We start from the raw sequence: 19,225 nt of genomic DNA, 5'->3' as shown, positions 1-19,225 counted from the left end.
TAAGTTTTCTCTGGCTTCCTCCCATAATTCCAAATTAATATTTCTTGTCTTGTGTGTCAATTTGCGTGTCAGCTCTTTCTCCAAGCCTTTGAACTCGAAAGCCAGGCTGGCCGTGGCTTTTCACAGATCTGTTCTTTTTACACAGGAACTCAAAGTCTAGGACTAGAATTGGTTACTATATATTGACAACTTGTCATATATAGGCATTATATAAGCAATTTATAGGCAACATATTTTTTAATTCTCACATCAATCCAGGAGGTATTATAGTTATCATTTTAATACTCATTTAACAGAAGAAATATTACTTGTCCAAAAGCAGAGTCTTCATCACTATATGGATCAGCAGTTCCCAAATGCCAGTGTGCATAAGAATCAGCTGGGATGCTGAGCTAGAAATGCCTTGATCCTTGAAACTTTGGGTGGTGGCATTTAAAAAATGCTCATGTGATTCTGATGTATGTGGTTGGTAGAATCACATTTAGGCATATTAGTATAAGTATTTAGTTATGGCTTGCAAATAGGGACTCTATGATCACTAAGCAAGGAATCTTTTCCTCTCAGTAGGCAGAGAACCCAGATTCTGGTAGAGTTGTCTCCAAGGTTTCCGGTGCCTAATTTAGATAGAAAATTCTAGTTATCTACACTTCTATTTACTTACCAATAAATAATTTTTTCCCTTAGAGAAAAAGTAATTTCTATAAAAGTAAATACATGGCAGTCACACTCAGGAAGGGGTAGTACTCTATCACATCTGGACCACATTTACATATCCTTGCAGTTTCTCTTGCTATGTTCTCCAAGAAAGGCCTTCGGGTCACTCATATTTTCTGTTTTTGACAACAGCCAGATCATAGCAACTGAACAGATGTAATGAGTCTCTTTATCTATCTCCACTGCAGTGTGGAGGCAGTGGAGATAGATAAAGCCGAGTTCTCGACCTTAAGGAGCTAACAGTAGATTACTGTTTGGGGAAGCAACATTTTATTCCACTAACTCAAATTTGCATGAATTTACACAGAAGGTAACTGATCTAAAAAAATGGGCTCCCTCCCTTTCTTCCTTCTTTCTTCCTTTCCTCATTTATTGAGCATTTGTTATATCTGAATCCCTGTGCTAGGTCTTAGGCATACAAAGAAAAGTCATAGAGTGCAATACCTGGTGGAGAATAGAGGTCAGTGGGCCAGTGCTATGATAATAGCAAGGAGCTAGGAGAACAGCCAATTCCTAGATGACTTCAGTAAAAAAGTGCCAATAGGAAGAATCAAGATGGATGAGTAGGGGTTTATCAGAGCCTAGATAAGGCAAAAGACATTCTAAATTAGGGAGACACAGTGTACAAAGGTGCTGAGACATAAAGGAACAAACACATTCCATTTGGAGAACTGAATGTAGCTTGGCAAAGCCGGTGTTCCAGGTGTTATGTATGTGGGACAGGAAAAACAGAGATAGTGTGGGAAGATGAGTAAGAACTTGTCTTGCCACTCTAAAGGTATTTGTCGGTTTTGAGTAGGTCACCAACCATTCTGGTTTGCCTGTACTTTCTGAGCATTAGCACTGACAGCCTACATCCTAAGAAACCCTTCAGTCCTGGTCACTTTACAAGGAATTGAAATTGTGTCAGGACTCTGTAGCAGTGCAGACAACAGTGTAGACAGAGGTGGGACTGAAAACAGATTTTAGAGAGAATACAGGTTGAACTAATAATGCAAGAGTATCAGAGATGTGCCACAGGAGACCAATTTTAGAAATATCAAAGAGACACAAGGATGGGAATGCACACTATGTGGGCACCAATTTGTACAAATGGTGCAATAAAAACTGCTCTTTAATTTTCCTCAAAAGCATATTGAAACTTGAGTGAGGGCCATGGGCATGGCCTTTGAGTGGAGGCAGGCATCTCCATGGAAGGGATTTATGACTTTAGATGTGCACCCATGAGAGGACAGTAGGCTGTCATATAGGTGATATTGGGAGGTTTCAATTGTTACAAGAACTATGAGTATCAAAATTTAGAGGGACTTAAGAGATCATATAATTCAAACTTCTCAGTTCCCAATGGAGAAACTGAGGCCCAAAGAAGGGAGATGGATTGTTTAATGGACCGGAGTTCAGACTAGATCCCAGGCTTCCTTATCTTCAAGCTAAGGCCCTTTTTTTCTCCCTTATACCAGGGTTTGCAAACATGTGGGCCAAGTCTTAGGGTTATTGCTATGGGCCCAAAAGTTTGTATGCCCAACAAGCATTAATATAGTTCCCATAAGCAGAAGTAGTAGTATATCAGTTAATAATATTTATAATATTATTTATAATATAATAGTATATCAGTGATTTTTAAAAAAATGTCATATAAATGTGCAAAAAATATATAAAAATAATCTATAATAATAAAAGCATAGTATGCTAATTAGACCAGAGAGCCGAATGACCTTCCGGATGTCATTATGGACAAAGCCACAGTGTTGGGAGCTGAGGCAGAGGCAGTTAGGGGTGATCAGGAAGGCGAGCAGTTGGGGGTGATTGGGGAGGCAGGCAGAGTGGTTAGAGATGATCAGGCAGGCAGGCAAGTGGTTTGGGGTGATCAGGTAATCAAGCAGAGGGGTTAGTGGTGATCAGATAGGCAGGCAGAGTCATTAGGGGTGATCAGGCAAATAGGCGAGCAGTTAGGAACAATCAGGCAGGCAGGCACAGTGGTTAGGGGCAATCAGGCAGGCAGCTGAGTGATTAGGGATGATCAGGCAGGCAGGCAGAGTGGTTAGGGGTGATCAGGCAGGCAGGTGAGCAGTTAGGGGCGGTCAGGCAGGCAGACAAGAGTTAGGGGTGCTTAGGCAGGCAGACAAGTGGTTAGGAGCCAGTGGTTCCAGATTGTGAGAGGGATGTCCGAGGGATCCTGGATTGCCAGAGGGTGCAGGCTGGGCTAAAGTCCCTCCAAACCTGCACAGATTTTGTGCACCTCTAGTTTAATAATAAATCAAAATCCATATGATCATTGCCTATGTTGAAGATAAAATACTGCTAGCATTCCAGACCTTCTCCTGGGGCCCTCCCTAACTACAACACATCTAAGTTGCTTTTCGCAAACCCAGACTTTTGTAATTATATATATATTTGCTTTTAAAAAAGTATTTTTCTAAATTTGTATGCATCCAATAACAATATTTTTGAAGTTTATATGATTGTAATCACATTGATTGTATTCTTTTTCTGTTTTGATTCTTCTGCTTATATTTGTGAGATATTTCCATATTATTTCATGATATTTTAAGTTTTTTCATATTTATTATGTCAGAATATATTAATGTAAGATTTATTTTTATTTTTTTATTTTTTATTTTTTTAAATAAATTTTTATTGTTCATACTATTACAAATGTTCCTTCCCCCCCCTCCCCCTGCTTGCTCTCCTCCACCAGGTTCCCACCCCACCCTCTGCCCTTTCTCCACCCCCCATTGTCCTTATCCATAGGTGCACAGTTTATGTTCAGTCTCTTCCCACATCCCCCTCTCCCCTTTTCCCCAAGAATCATCAATTCACTCCCCTTTCATACCTCTGATTCTATTATATTCAACAGTTAATATTGTTCATCAGATTTTTTTTTTTAATTTCCTTGGATTTTAGATTCACTTGTTGATAGTTATGTATTTGTTGCTCATAATTTTTATCTTTATTTACTTTCTCTTCCAAAAGAACCCCCTTCAGCAATTCATATAATTCTGGTTTGGTGGTGATGAACTCCTTTAGCTTTTTTTTATTAGTGAAGCTCTTTATCTGGCCTTCGATTCTGAGTGATAGCTTTGCTGGATAGATTATCTTTGGCTGTAGGTTCTTACTATTCATCACCTTGAATATTTCTTGCCATTCCCATCTGGCCTGCATGGTTTCTGTTGAGAAATCAGCTGACAATCATATAGGTGCTCCTTTATAGGTAACTACCTGCTTTGCTCTTTCTGCTTTTAATATTCTCTCTTTGTCTTTTGCTCTTGGAATTTTAATTATGATTTGTCTTGGTGTGGTCCTCTTTGGATTCCTTTTGTTTGGAGTTCTGTGAGCTTAAGTCTAATTCTTTCACCAGGTGGAGAAAGTTTTCTGTCACTATTTCTTTCAGTATGTTGTCGATATCTTGCTCTCTCTCATCTTCTGGGACCCCCATAATTCTGATGTTGGTTTGCTTGAAGTTGTCCCAGAGGTTTCTTACATTATCTTCAATTTTCTGGATTCTCTTGCCTTCTTGCTTCTGCGGAGGAGTGTCTTCTGGCTCTTTATGCTCCAGATCTTTGACTTGATTCTTGCAATCTTCCATTCTGTTTTTAGGACTCTATATAATATTTTTTATGTCAGACAATGTATTCTTTATTTCTTGTTGATCCCTTATCATTTCTTGTTGATTCCTTATTAATTCTAGTTGATCCCTTTTCATATCCTCATAGGTCTTATCAACCTTTTCTAGGAAATTCTTGAAAAACCTTATAAGCATAGATTTGAACCCTATATCCAGTCGCTTTTCATCCTCCATTTCTTTCGTTTGTGATCTATTTTGTCTCTGCATTTTCGCAGCTTCCCTGATGGGGCTGGGTTTCAGGGTGGAGCCTACAGCCTTGGCTTCCGTCAGCCCTGCCCTATGTGGTTCCTGAGTCTCAGTAATTCCCAGGGTCCTTCAGTACTCATTGCAAGCACCTCTGAGAGAAAGGTGCCCTCGATTTTTGCCTGCTACCAAACAGTCTAGGCTCTCCCCCAATGAGCCCAGAACTGGGGTTCAGTTCAGTTGGAAGTGGAGTTGGAGGTGGTGTTCAGAGCAGTCCGGAGCTTTTGTCTCCTTCCCACCAGGGGAATCCTACGGCACAGCCAACCATCCCTTCTCTGCGTGCAGTGTGCGCGCCTCCGGGACCTCCTTTCGCCGCTTCCCCGGGGTTCCGCCTTACAGCCCAGCTCCCCATGGATGAGCCTGGGTCCCCGGGGTATGGCCTAGAACTCGGGTTCAGAGCAGTCGGAACTGGGGCCCAGCACAGTCGGAGCTTTTATCTCCTTCCCGCTAGGGAACGCCAGCTAGGTACTCAACCGCCCCTCCTCTCCGGCTCCATCCTCTTAGAGCGCACCATGTGTCTCCGTACCTTAGGCTTTTACAGCTCCTCCACTCTTCCTTCTGGTTTTCTCCTTGCTTCTCGTTGTAGAATTTCTAGTCAGTCGACTTTCCTGTAGTTCTGGGTAATGTCCATTTAAAAAAATATATATTTTATTGATTTTTGTACAGAGAGTAAGGGAGGGAGATAGAGAGTTAGAAACATCGATGAGAGAGAGTCATAGATCAGCTGCCTCTTGCACACCTCCCACTGGGGATATGCCCGCAACCAAGGTACATGCCCTTGACCGGAATCGAACCCGGGGCCCCTCAGTTTCCAAGCCGACGCTCTATCCAGTGAGCCAAACTAGTCCTGGTTGTAATGTCCATTTTTTATTTTAGTTGTATTTTATTGAAATTGTTGTGCGCGGCTGCGGCTAGGTGTTTACCTGTGCAGCCATCTTGGATTTTCTAATCTAAGATTATACTTTTTAAAAAGTCAGTTTTTTTTTGTTTGTTTCTGAATTTAGATTGTTTCTAGCTTTGACTCTTTCTATTTTGCATCCCTTGGTGCACACGGGCACACATTTCTGTAGAGAAGATATAAGCAAAATTGCTGAATCACACAGTATATATACCTTTAACCTTATTTTAATAATGCAATCAATAAGTAGCAGAATCAGATTTTGAGTCCATCTTTAAATGTGGCCTTTCTCTTGTTCTGCCTTGTCTCAGGTCTTCATTCTGAGAATAAGTCAGTGCAGCGAGTAAGCTCCCAGACAGGACGGGGCTGGTAGTCCCAGATACTGACCTGTCTGTGCTCTGTCTGTCTGACATTTCTCAGACATCACAAAAGAAAAAGTTTTTGCCGAAACCGGTTTGGCTCAGTGGTAGAGAGTTGGTCTGAGAACTGAAATGTCCCAGGTTCGATTCCGGTCAGGGGCATGTACATTGGTTGTGGGCACATCCCTGGTAGGAGGTGTGCAGGAGGCAGCTGGTCGATGTTTCTCTCTCATCGACGTATCTGGCTCTCCATCTCTCTCCCTTCCTCGCTGTAAAAAAATCAATAAAATATATTTAAAAAAAAGTTTTCATTTCAGCATCATGTGAGAACCTAGGAAATGCTTCTGGCCCAAGATTGCCAGATCAGAAGATTAAAATATTACTTGTGGAAACAGCCATCAGGTTGCTGGGTGGAGTCCCTCTTGCCCATACCCTCTCAGTCTGCAGTTTGAAGCTTGTAAAGACCTGTTTAAGGGAACCTAAGAACTTGTCTGGGCAGCATATTCCTTAGTTCAAATGTAAGCAATCAGCACAAGTTCAAGTACTGTCCTTGACACCTGCCAGATGATAATATCAGAGAGCTGAAGAGGGAGTGCCTTGAAGAGAGACAGCCTTCTTGGGCAGAAGGATTTCCTAGGTTAAGTAGGAAGAATCTGGCTCTGTTACCTACCAGCAGGATGACTCTGAGCACACTCCTTAACTTCCTTGGACTTCACCTTCCTTATTTCTCACCTACAGCTGATGCTATCTTCCCTATGGAATTATGAGGATTAAAATCGAATATGGAAAAATCTATATTTAGGATGAGTGAGACTCAATAAGAAGTAACCATTCACACGAACTGTGTGTTTTCATGAGCTTCAGCCAAGTGGACAATTATGCCCTTGTTACCTTGCTGCCAACCCATGTGATAAGGAGGAGTTTCCTCAGTCCAGGCTGACAACCTCCTGGGCTGAGAAAAGGAAACCCTGATTAGTCAAAGGACACTAAAATCCCAAGCATGTCTGTCCATCTTGCCTCCATAACCAGACAGCTGCTGCCCAGTCAGAATGTCCAGAGGCAGTGGCACCTCTGACCCTGACTTTGTCCGAGGGCCCCAGCTCTAGAGAAGCCAGGAGAGATCCACCTGCTGGTTGTAGAGGGCGAAATGGAGGTGCGGTTTTTATGGGCTCAGCAAACTCTTTTGGACAATTGCTAGCTGGAGTGGTAAATGTGTTTAAGAATCCCAAAGTGCCACCGAAAGGTGCATTATTTGGCCGTATGTGACTGGGTTCCTTGTAACACAATGATGCATTGACTTGTAATACCTTAAATTGACATTTGTCCTTCAATACACTCGATGTTTTCAGATTTTGCAACTTTGGTGAAAGCTAGTTCCTCCATCTGGCAAGCCCTCTCCCCGACTCTCCTTATGCAACTGTTGACATTCCAGCAATTCGTTCAAGTTCACTCAGGCAGCAATTCTCCTGAAAAGTTTTTCCTTATCTTAGTTGTACATCTTTATCATTTGAAACTAATAACATCTCCCTCCAGAAAACATATGACAATGTGTTCTCTGAATTAACTTATTTTTTCAATTCATCATCTTTCCTGTCAGACCCTCAAGTGTGGGTAATTCATCTCCAGCAGACCTGCCTTCCTCGTGGTCTCAGACACCTTAAGCACAAAGGAAGCAAAGACACCTGGAGGGCTGTATGCTGGGGTTGCAACACCTAAAGTTTTCTGTGATGAGTTCCTTGGTTCTGGGACCAGATACCTGACACTAGTATCGTTTCACTGTTTCCCAGAATGTAGTAATGTTGAAGCAAGAGAACTGAGACTCAATGGTCAGAGTAGTAGCATTCCAAAGCTAGGAATGAGAGCACAATGGAATTCCAAAGCCAGAAATTAAGTGGAGTTAAATGACTTTTTTACAGTCTGCTATGGGATAGAGCCTGATGGGCAGGCCACTTAACTCCTAAGGATCCCCTCAAGGCTCACTCTTACCACCACTCAACAAATGTCAACATTGCTCATGGAAAATGGGACATAAGTAGTCATCATTGGAGAATAGTCCTTTAAAAAACATTCTTTGTAATACTGGGAAATTTGCACAGCTCACTCTGAGGTAACTGTGAACACACCTTTTAGCCCAGAGCAGGAGCCTGTCCAAATTAGTTTGTCACTTCCAGCCCAGACTCTTGTCTATCTGTTGAAGGCAAGAAGGTTGTGCAAATCAGTCTTTAGCAACTTTTGAACTTCTGGAGACATTATAGGGAGGAAGAAAATACACTTGTTTAAGAAATGTAGCCTTATAGATTATCGTGAGTGTGATGCAAATAATGGAATTAGCTAACATTTCCTAATGGCCAAAGGCAGAGAGCTGTGTCTGGGGGTTGCTTATATATTTTTAACCCCCTCCCATAGTGGACTGATTTAATTTTAGTGTTCAAGAGTATTTATAATGTTTCCCTTCCTTTCCTTTCCCCCTTCCTTCCTTCCCTCTTTTCTCCAGTAAAGTCACTCATTTATTTATTCCCTCTTTCAGCAAATATCTACTGTTGACTATGTGCAGATAATGTGCTAGGTGCTGGCTAAACAGCATTGGAGGAAACAAATTTGAATGGACAGAACTTAAAGTATTGTTGTGGGGACAGAAAAGAGGAACAGTTAGAAAAGAAAGCAAAAAAAAAAAAATACTAATTGCAAATTGTACAAATGACAGAAAAAAGTAGTGGTAAAGGTTGTGTGAGATCAGGGGTTTATAATTAAAATATAGGAGATTGGCTGAAACCTATCCAAGAAGGAGACATTTAAAGGAGGCTTAAAAGGAAGAGAAATAGCAGCAGCTATGGGAAGATGCCAAGGCAGGAAAGGGCTTCATTAGTTCAAGGAAATGTTGAGTACTGGTGGCTGCAGGAGTGAGATAGAGTGGCTCAGGGCAGGGAAGGAGGCAGGAGCAGACCGCATGGGCAGTTTTATTTCTTTCTTAGCACTGCAGTTCCCTCAGCTGCAAAATGAGTTGCTCTGACCACTACTGATCTTAGTGGTCATTTGGCATTAAGTGCAAATCCTTTTTTTTTTTTTTTACTATAGATTTCATATCAAAATGTTCTAGTTCTTCTGTGGGGATGACATCATTGGCCCTTGGTTATGTCAGTGAAACTCAAATACCTGCAGCAAGCTGATCAACCATGGCATTATTTTGGACACATAATTTTTTGTTGTGAAGGTTGGGGGTTGGGCAGCTGTCATCTGTGTTGTAGGATAATTAGCAATATTCTTGGTCTCTAACCATCAGTGGTACCTCTAACCCAATGAGAATGATTAAAACTATCTGCAGACATTTCCAACTTGGGGGCAAAATTGCCTTTGGTTTGGTTATAATTCACTGGCGGCAACTCCAATGAGCATTCCAGGTATGAGCTGAGAATACAGAATCTAACATGTGACCTCAGTGTTGAGAGAAATAAAAAGCGTGGGAAGGCCATGGGAATGGGAGACTGCTTGCTCATTAAAAGGGAAGCATCTCTTACTTGATCTGGCTGATTCTTTTTTCCTTTACCCCCTAAGACTTCAGTGCTCACAATTAGACTGTCGATATCCTTGATCCATGATACATTGTCATTGTTTACCGACACTGTGTTGCATTCATTTTAGTTAGTGTGCTCTTTATAATCAGGTGATGACCCAACCACCCCAAGCACAAGCTGGGTCCTTGATAACAGCATACACTTGACAATGTAGCCCTTGCCCCAGTACTGGTAAGCATTGTCCTGCCTCATGTGTTCATTATTCCCTGGATTTCTTTTCTATAGAGTTTTCTTTTACCTAACCGTATCCTAAAATATATATTTTCAATTCTAGTTGTTTTTAACTTTATGAAAAGGTTTTCATGTTGATGTAATTCTTCTTACTGACTTGTTTCACTTACTAGTTACAACATTTCTAAGAGTCATCCATACTGCATGTTGCTCGAGTTGATTTGTTTGCGGCGCTGTTTAAGATCTTCCTGTATGGACACACTTCAGGCTCCTTCTCACCCGATGGTGTTGGGTTAGTTCCTGGGGGATTCAGCACATGTGTCTTGATGCTTTTTAAATGATTCTTACAGTGCAAGGATGTGGGTACAGTGTGGTCACAATTTCTGATTTATGTTATGTTATTTTTAACTTTTATTGATGAGAGAGAGAGAGAGAGAGAGAGAGAGAGAGAGAGAGAGAGAGAGGGAGAGATTTGTTGTTCTACTCATACTTGCATTCATTGGTTGATTGCATGTATGAGTGGCATATGAGTGGAACATTGGTATGTGCCCTGACCAGGGATCCAACCTGCAAACTTGGTGTATGGGGACAATGCTCTAATAACTGAGATACACTGCCAGGACTTACAATTTCTGATTTATTTTTGAGAAAATGTAGATATCAGAATATTTATATGAAAATAACAGGACGACCAAGTTTTAAGAAATACTTAGTAGACCATATTTTATTAAGCCTCCAATTTAAGGTTCTGGATATATCATTCAAGTTAAAATTTTCTCACCTGGATCTAGAAGTCCAGTTACCTTATAGGACACTTAGAAAATTGTCCTTCAGCAGCAAGTGTGTGAAACAAGGAAATACTGAGGCAGAAATTTGAATAGGGCTTGTGGTTGAGGTAAACAATGAGGTGAATTGTTTTGATGCATGGGTTCCCCACCCAAAGTAAGGGAAAAGAGATCATCTTTAGGGAGGTAAACTTTAAAAAATGAATTATTTAAACTTTCAAATATTTAATGAAGCTAGTAGAGAAAAAGCAAACTTGTCTTAAAGAGAACAAATGGCTTTCATACCAACAGCCTTTGTAATTTGATGCAATGAATTAATATGTTTAAAGAAGGCATATCACTCAGGGTGGAGATGCTCAGAGAAGACTCCAGAGCCTGTTTTCAGCACTATGCTTGCTTATGACTCCATGGCAGGAGAAAACAAACCTACCATATATTTAGCTGGTTGGTGGACAGTTATGTACATACATCTCCCTCTCTCATTACATCCATCTCTGAGACCTGATTAACCTGAGTCTGCCCTGCTGGCAGGCCATGGATGAGAAGGCTGAGAGCCACTCTCAGGACTTGGTAGAGCCCCAGAAAATATCATCCTGTATAACTTCTTGGAATCAGCCTCTGCCCTGCTCTTACTGCCACCCTCTCACCCTCACCTGCATTCCTGTGAGCCCCTGTCTTCATGCCTCTCCACTCACCAAGTGCTTACTCAGTGTCAGGCCCTGAGTTAAGTACAGTCTTTGAACTGTGAAGGATCGGCCTTGGTTCGGCCTCAGGAACCCGCTAAGGCAGGGTCTTCTCTAGACCCTGGGAATATCCTGAATCTCTGTGGTTTATGTGTATGCACCTCTGTGTATTTTTCTGGGAGGGGAGGGGGTCTATAGATTCTTCAGGGGTTCTGATAGCTTTGGCCACTATTTGGTGACAAAGTTTAAACCATTGCTTTGGGGAGCACAGTTGGACTTCTTGATTACAGGGTCTCTGTCGAGGAGAAGGCCTATACACCTGGGAGCCAAAGTTGAAGCCCTTTAAAGATATAAGAGATTAGAAACTCAGGGACAGCGGGAGGAGAGGCATCTGTAGTTTGGAGGCGGATAAAGAAAGGGATGGTGTGTCATTTCCTAATGCACATATACTGTCATGAGTGTAATATTCTTTTGACATTTTTTTCAGTATTCTAATTTTGGCTGATTGCTTCCTTCTTGTGGGAAGTGAGGGAGGGTGGGATGTGGGTAGCTGGGATATTTCCCAGAAGCATTTCAGGGAGATGGAAGGCACTCCATAATGTAGGATATAAATTGCTACGGGGTGGTAATAAAGAGCGCCATGCTAATTTTTGCAATTTTAAACCTCGTATCTATTAATGGTTCCTGCAATGCAATTCACTTTAAGTTAGTCCAATTCAATTTACTTCAATAAACAGTAATTGAACACTCCTTATCCACATTATTTCAGCTTTTCTACTGAAAATTGGCAGGGGATTATGGGTTATGAGCTACTAAATGGGGTTGTAGTGCCCACAGGACTGAGAGCAGGCAAACTTTCAGAGTAATACACTGGTATAACTAGGGGAGACTTCACCTGGCTTGCCTGGGACACTTGTGATCTACCCCTGTTGTCCAGCATTACAAATAGTACTCATTTAGATGACAATTTTTGTAGTCACCCTTTTATCGCCTAACCTTATCTAATCTTATTTACTTCTGTGTTTCTCTTCCCATTGAATGAATGAGCTTCTATGAAGTTAGAGACATGGTCTCATTCATTTCTGTGTCTAACATGTGCCAACTATTTGGGGGACATTTAAAAAACATTTATTAAATTGAATGGAAATTTAGGATGGATGAAAAAGAGCCTTAGAGTGAAAGTGGCCAGTTAGGTTATTTCCTTATACTGCGAAGGTCTAGACTGGAAGCTCAGTTTTGAGTTATGGATGAGCTTTACTTGGTACTTTTTAAAACTAAATGTGTAAAGTGCTTGTTGAAGTGCTTTTAAGTACTCAATTAATGCTAGCTGTTATCATTATTACTCAATAGTTGCTAATAATAATGATTATATATAATAATTTTAAACGTTAGTTTTTCTTAGCTGGAAAATGAGGATAGTCATTCCTGCTTACTTAATTTTGATAATGAGCATGAAGACATTGAAAACTACAGAGGTTCTTATTGCATAGTCTGTGAAAGAATACGTGGTAACAGGAAGGTTTGTGCTATAGAACTGGCATAACTCAGGCAGAATAGAGGGGGCTCAATGGCAATATGAGAAAGCTTTTAAATATTTTTAAAAGATGATAAAATAGCTCAGATGGATGGGAGAAGTTGATCTATTTTCAAGTGTCAGAACATAAAAAGGCATATGGGAAAAGATGGAGGGATGGACTCAGGACAGACATGGAATTTAGGATTGGGACTCCACACAATGTGGGATTAACAAAACATTGTTTCAGGCTGGACATCTGGAGAGCATCGAGTGAGCTTGGGAGAGGACAGACTTTCTATTTTGCAAACTCAGTCAAGAGCTTGTACTTCTGAGTCAATGTGAACATTTTATTAAAGGAAAATCAAATGTGGGCCAAACCCACACAAGCCATTGAACACCTGTATGTGTTGCTAATGAGAAGGAGGGGCCTAATTACAAATGAAGCAACTTTCAGCCAAGGATCACAGAACCTTTTCTGATAATATAATCTTTATCAAGGAAGACAGAGAAGCTGGTGGATTTAAAGTTGCATGTTCTCGCTCCCGTCATCTCAACAGGCAATTCTAACAAGAGCAGAACTATTGACACCAGGAATTCTTAGATCTAAGTGCCAATAAATAAAGTGGTAGAATTTTAGATCTATGCTCCGGGAAATGATAGAATAATAGTAGCAGTAGCAACAGCAGCAGCAGTAAATGCTTACACAGCATTATCACGTATTTACTAATTTAGGCTTCATAGCAAGGATGGGGAACCTTTTTTTTTTTTTTTTTTGCTAAGGGCCATTTGGATATTTATAACATCATTTGTGGGCCACAGAAAATCAACTTAAAATTAGCCTGCTATATTTGGTCAAATATTTAATTAACTCACCCCTAATGCTTTTGTAGGGCCAGATCAAATGATTTTGTAGATCTTATACAGCCCTCAGGCTGGGTGTTCCCTACCCCTGCTTTATATCACTCACCACCCCCATTTTATGGATGACAAACTGAGGAATAAAGAGGTTAAATAACTTCTTCAAGATCTCACCCAGTGAGTGACAAAGTTAGGCTTTGAACCCAAAGTGTCTTGGCCAAGAAAATGTGCTTTTAACCAGGGCTCTCTATTTCTCAATTTGAGCCATTCTAACCAGTATAAAAATATGCCTATGGCTTCGTGGAATATAGCTGTGAAACTGAGGCCGTAAACTTCAGGGGTGGTTTTCTATTCTGTCCCAGGCTTTACTTGGAAAGAAGAAGTTTGCACAAATTATAAATTATTAGAAGTAAGACCCTTATTCCTTTCATATTTGTATCCTCCAGGGCCCAGAGCAGGTGCCCTATAGGCATCAGTCAAAGTAAACCAAATAGTCTCTATGATTTCCCCCTCTTTCTGTAAAATTCTTTTGGCTATTGAACAGGAGAGGAGCGTGTGAATGAATAAAATTCCCAAAGGCAAGGTGGCATTTCACCAAATCCTGACCCAAACTCAAGGTCTGGCTCTAGTCCTTCTTACCCAGGAGGCTGTTGGTTCTAGCCAAAGGAATCACTGGTTGATGGGGTCACCTAGTGCTTCTGTCACCTGTCACATGTTCATATCTCCAAAGGCTGTGGACTATGTTCAAAATTGGAAGCTGAAAGACCTGAGTTTGAATATTGGCAGCCAAACTTCTTAGCTATGTGGTCTTGAACAAGTCATTCTACTTAGCCTCTCTGAGCTTAGCGTCATCACTTATGAAATGAGGGTGATAGCCTATTCAGAGAAATATTGTGAGACTCAAATTAGACAACATAGCACCTAGCATAGTGCTTGGCACAGGGTTGTTGGGTGTTCAAATTGCAGAAACTGGAATTTCCAGTTATATTGCAGCTTCCTGGAGGCCTGTGATCCTATCTCACACATTGTCAGGGATTCTTCCCCACTCCATGTCCTCCCCTCATCCTGCTTGACTTCTTTACTCTTTGCTCTCAGTTTCACCACCAAAATCCCAACTTGTTTATTTGTTGCTTATTGTGCTTAACCAATATTTGGGTTCCTTTTGGTTCTGCTCCAGGAGATATTCGGCTATCAGACTCACAGTTGCCGGAAAGCCCTCTGCCTCGCTGGATCCATCTTCTCATTTGGGATCCTCCCCTTGGTGTTTTACTGGAAACCTGCTTGGCATGTATGGGCAAACTGTGTCCCATGTTCCTTGCAAGAAGCAGACGTAGTGTTGCTGAGGACAACAGTAAGTGTGTACTTAGTTTGTACCTGGGGGCCCTTTCTCTTAGACAATGTGTGATGGGATGGTATGTGGAGAGATGTGCACAAAGCAGGTGGCAGGAGGAGGCTCCAGCCTCAGATTACATCACAGCCTTGCCTTTACATATTCACCAAGAATTCAATAATTTGTATATTGTGGGATTTCACAAGATATTTCTTTTAAACGTGTGAGTTATATGAATATCAGAGCAGAAAATTACCATGTGAATAGCTAAAAATAATAGGTAAAGGGAAGTAGTTAAGTCTGGCTACAACCTACAAAATTCACGTTGACCCTTCCCCCACCAACCCCCACATGCTGACGTATTCATGCCTATCCCAGCCCACTCCACTGGGGCGACTCTGAGGAAGCAAGTGAAGAGGTTGGTTGAAGAGGAGGAACACTCCTCTCAGGAGGATTCTATTTCCCCCTGCTCATCTGAGAGAGCCACAATTATTGACTGGAGTGTGTTGCATCCTGCAGATATGCTTGGGTAAGAAATGCAACCATCTTGTCCCCAAGGTCATTGGCTTTCTCTGCTAACCCAAGGTCCTGGCATTAAGTGAGTTTTTCTATATTTGCTCCCATAATACTTTCTTCCAGCACTCATTACACTTAGGCAATGTGCACAGTTTCTGCCGGATTGTCAGCTCCATAAAGGAGGGGATCATTTCTAACTCAATTGCTGTATTCCTAATTCCTGCACATATTGGGGATTCCATAAACAAATGGTGGCTGAAGACTGAAGTGAACATTCCTATTGACAGGCATTAAAGGACAGTCTCAGGGAGGATGGATTTTTTTGCCCAAGTGTCTCAAATAATACTTCAGCCCATATGACTCACAGTGACAACCAGATTCTTGATAAATCAACCTCTATTGAGCTGTTAGCTTCTTCTGTATACAGAAATCTCTCTAGTAAACATGATATTTAATGCAGCAAGAGGGGAAGATTGTCTCATAACTGGGCAAAAAAATTCCACATTTTTACCTAACAGAGTTTGGACTAGACCTCAGTGAACTTGGCAGTTGGATGAAGTTTGTCTTCATTGACTTATTCCACTGGCATTAACCCAACCCCTTGTTTCTGGATCCTGGTTGCTTCAAGAACCACCTGCTCTATGTCCCAGCCTAGCGGACATGTGAACCATTCAGGGGTCTTCAAACTACGGCCCGCGGGCCACATGCGGCCCGCAGAGGAGTCTGATCCGGCCCGCTAGTTCACAATGGGAGATGTTTTGCTGCAGCAAAAACATTTTGAGATTCAGAAAAGCTTTCTGCCTCTCAGAGTGCATCACCAGAGTCTTCAGATCTGAGAACATCTGCTTTGCTGGGTTATATACTCTCTCAGGTTTTTTGGGCAGTGAGCGCAGCCGAGGTGTTACAGTAGGAATTAGTAGTTCATATAGTCCGGCCCTCCAGCTCTCTGAGGGACCGTGATCTGGCCCCCACTTTAAAAAGTTTGAGGACCCCTGATAGCTGAAGCACCTCCTCCCAAGGTCAACTACATTTTAAAAACTTCAGTACTTTAATAATGCAAGATTAGCCGAAACCAGTTTGTCTTAGTGGATAGAATGTCAGCCTGCGACTGAAAGGTCCCAGGTTCAATTCCAGTCAAGGGCATGTACCTTGGTTGAGGGCACATCCTCAATAAGGGTTGTGCAGGAGGCAGCTGATCGATGTTTCTCTCTCATGGATGTTTCTAACTCTCTATCCTTCTTCTTTCCTCTCTGTAAAAACATCAATAAAATATATATTTTTTAAAAAGAATGCAAGATTATTGTGGAGTAAGAGCAAGTCATATTGATGCGTTTGGGCTGGGGGCCTTACAACCACTGCTGGATCACACTATAATCTTCATGAAAGGTCACAAAATATGCATAAGGGAAGAATGCCTGGCACTTACCCTACCAAGGTAGTCTTCATCATTTGACCCGTGAGGAAATGGGGCCAGGAGAGGGGATACAATTTACTGCTTGCCTAGGTGAGAGAGGGGCCTAATTAGGATAAATCCCATATATCCTAGCTCTTAGTGCAGAGCTGTTTCTGTGCAATTGTACTTAGACCATTGATTCCCAAACTTCAACCAGCATCAGAATCACCTGGAGGATTTATTAACTGCCCTCCCCATGGAGTTCCTAATTAATTAGATTTGCATTTTTAACATGTTCTCAGTTGATGCTAATGTTACTGGTAAGACCCTACTTTGAGAAACACTGCTGTGGATAGTTTATAACTATTGCTAATGAGCACACTTGGTCCTTGGGAGAGGAATTGAAGCCTGGACATTTGCTTTATGGTTCAGCCAATATATACTAGTATTTACCTAGTCTCAAGGGGAATAATCCAGATTTAGCTAAGTGTTATAAGTGGTCCTTCTGTACAGAGCCTGGGTGTCTTCCTGGAGCAGAAGTAGATAAAGGCTTGCTTTCCATAGCTCCAAGTTGGGACAAAATAACATATGGAAGACCACATATTTGGGATCTTTTCTTAGATCAACCCCTTCACATGAACTCAAGAACCTATGAGATCCTTATTTGCTGGCATAAAAAGAGTATTTGTAAAAGTACTTGTATCTATCCCATAGTACTTCCTATTCTCAGAACTAGTTCACAATGGGAGATGTTTTGCTGCAGCAAAAACATTTTGAGATTCAGAAAAGCTTTCTGCCTCTCAGAGTGCATCACCAGAGTCTTCAGATCTGAGAACATCTGCTTTGCTGGGTTATATACTCTCTCAGATTGCTGGCAGAGTCTTTAATAAAAATAAGAGGAACTAAGCAGAAAATGGCAAGGGAAGGGAGAAAAATGAAAGAAATGGCAAGAAAGTTGGTCAAGTAAAATGAAGAGGGGGTAAAAGAGGAAGATCGTATAAGAGTGAAAAAAAATAAAAATGTGTCAAGCAAGTTAGTATATTTTTTGATTTATAGTCAAAAGTTTTAAAGTTTAGTCTTAGCGCCTTGGGTGTGTTACACCTTAGATTTGTTACCCAACCATTCAAGACCTCAATTTCCCCACTTGTAAAATGGGACTAGTAAAAGTGCCTGTTGTTTTTTGGGACTGTTGTGAGGATGAAGTGAGATTTTGTATGTAACAGCCATTTGTAAACTATAAAGTTCATTTAGAAACTTGTGTGTGTGTGTGTGTTACTGTTCAAGCAACTCCATGAGCCTGCTGAACCAAAGAGCTTGTTGTAGACTAGGCACACCCATATACACTGGCCCTGCTCATTGGATGCTGTGTCCTCCCCTAACTAGCGAGGAGGACTGGCATTCTCTTCTAGGACAGGAGACATGGAGAAGGTTTCCTGTGACTGAGAATCCCCAACTCCAATTGATACCCGATCAAATCACCTCTCCCAGTTGCATGTTATCAGCTTTGAAACTGGACCTAGACCAGAAAGTTTAAAAAAGTCATTGGTGCCTCAGAGAGCTGCATTCCATCATCCTGCCTCTTTCTTCCCCCCTTTGAAAGTCTACTAAGCCCCTCTACCCTTTCACAGCCTTTCTCAACTAATCAGAACAGTGAAAAACCATTTCAATCTTGCCTTTTTCATCTTAATTTTTAATTACCTGCATTTGTGTATCACTTAAAATGGATTTGAGACTCTCTAAATAAATGGGATTCTAAATTAGATGTTATGTAATTAGACAAGAAATTATTCCTGAGCCTTAGATAAAAATAAGCATTGGGCATCAATAGCTTAAAAGTCTGCTGCCAAGTTATTTGCATTAAAATGACACATTAGAAGAGATTTTATTTGAATTATACTACAATCACTGGACTATAAAGACTTTCCATTGAGGACTAGATGACTTGAAAATATCTGTTGTATATCTGTTATTTATGTTATTAAAAATCAGTACTTGATACTTATCATCAATCTCACACTGGTAAGATTACAGATCATTATCACAGATGCTGATTAGGTAGCAATTTCTTAACATTTAAAAAAAAAAGTCATAATGCACTGACTGAAATTCTTTAGCACCCTTTTTATTTTCACTGGGTGCTAAAGTGCCTTTATGAGTACGATTTTTCCAAAAGATAAGAGAATTACACTTTTATTTTATAATTTTAAAAGTGGCATTTTACTCATTATTCATCTACTTTTGAATTTTAACCAATATCCATAATGATGTCATATTTCTATGCAAATAACATGATTTATATTCACTGCCATTTTGAATTCTGATGCTTCTACGATTTCCTTAGTTTCCCTCTCTATTATAATAACAAACACATTTTTCCTTTCACTGTCATTGAATGTCACATGTTGTCAAAGACTCATGTTGTGCAGAGAAGGACTTAGTGATGATTGGTTATTAGGCCTGACCAAAGGAATTTAATTTCAATGTTTTAATAATAGGAGCATTTTCTCTTCCATTTCACCTAAAGATGCCAGTGCTTGAGGGCTTTTGTTTGCCAAGCCAGAA

At 40.9% G+C, this 19,225-nt stretch overlaps 1 protein-coding gene across 1 annotated transcript in view; it reads left to right on the top strand.

Moving 5' to 3' along the window:
* The window catches only part of ATP13A4 (ATPase 13A4), a 120,762-nt gene that overhangs the window by 16,379 nt on the left and 85,158 nt on the right, over positions 1-19,225 (top strand). The window contains exon 2 of the mRNA XM_084872833.1: positions 14,602-14,775. Coding sequence (XP_084728959.1) covers positions 14,602-14,775 — 174 coding nt within the window. The remainder of the gene's footprint in view (positions 1-14,601; positions 14,776-19,225) is intronic.

This window comes from Pipistrellus hanaki (assembly GCF_964339955.1).
Source record: "Pipistrellus hanaki genome assembly, chromosome: 2".
Taxonomy (NCBI): Eukaryota; Metazoa; Chordata; class Mammalia; order Chiroptera; family Vespertilionidae; genus Pipistrellus; species Pipistrellus hanaki.
This window is presented reverse-complemented; position numbering and strand designations above follow the sequence as displayed.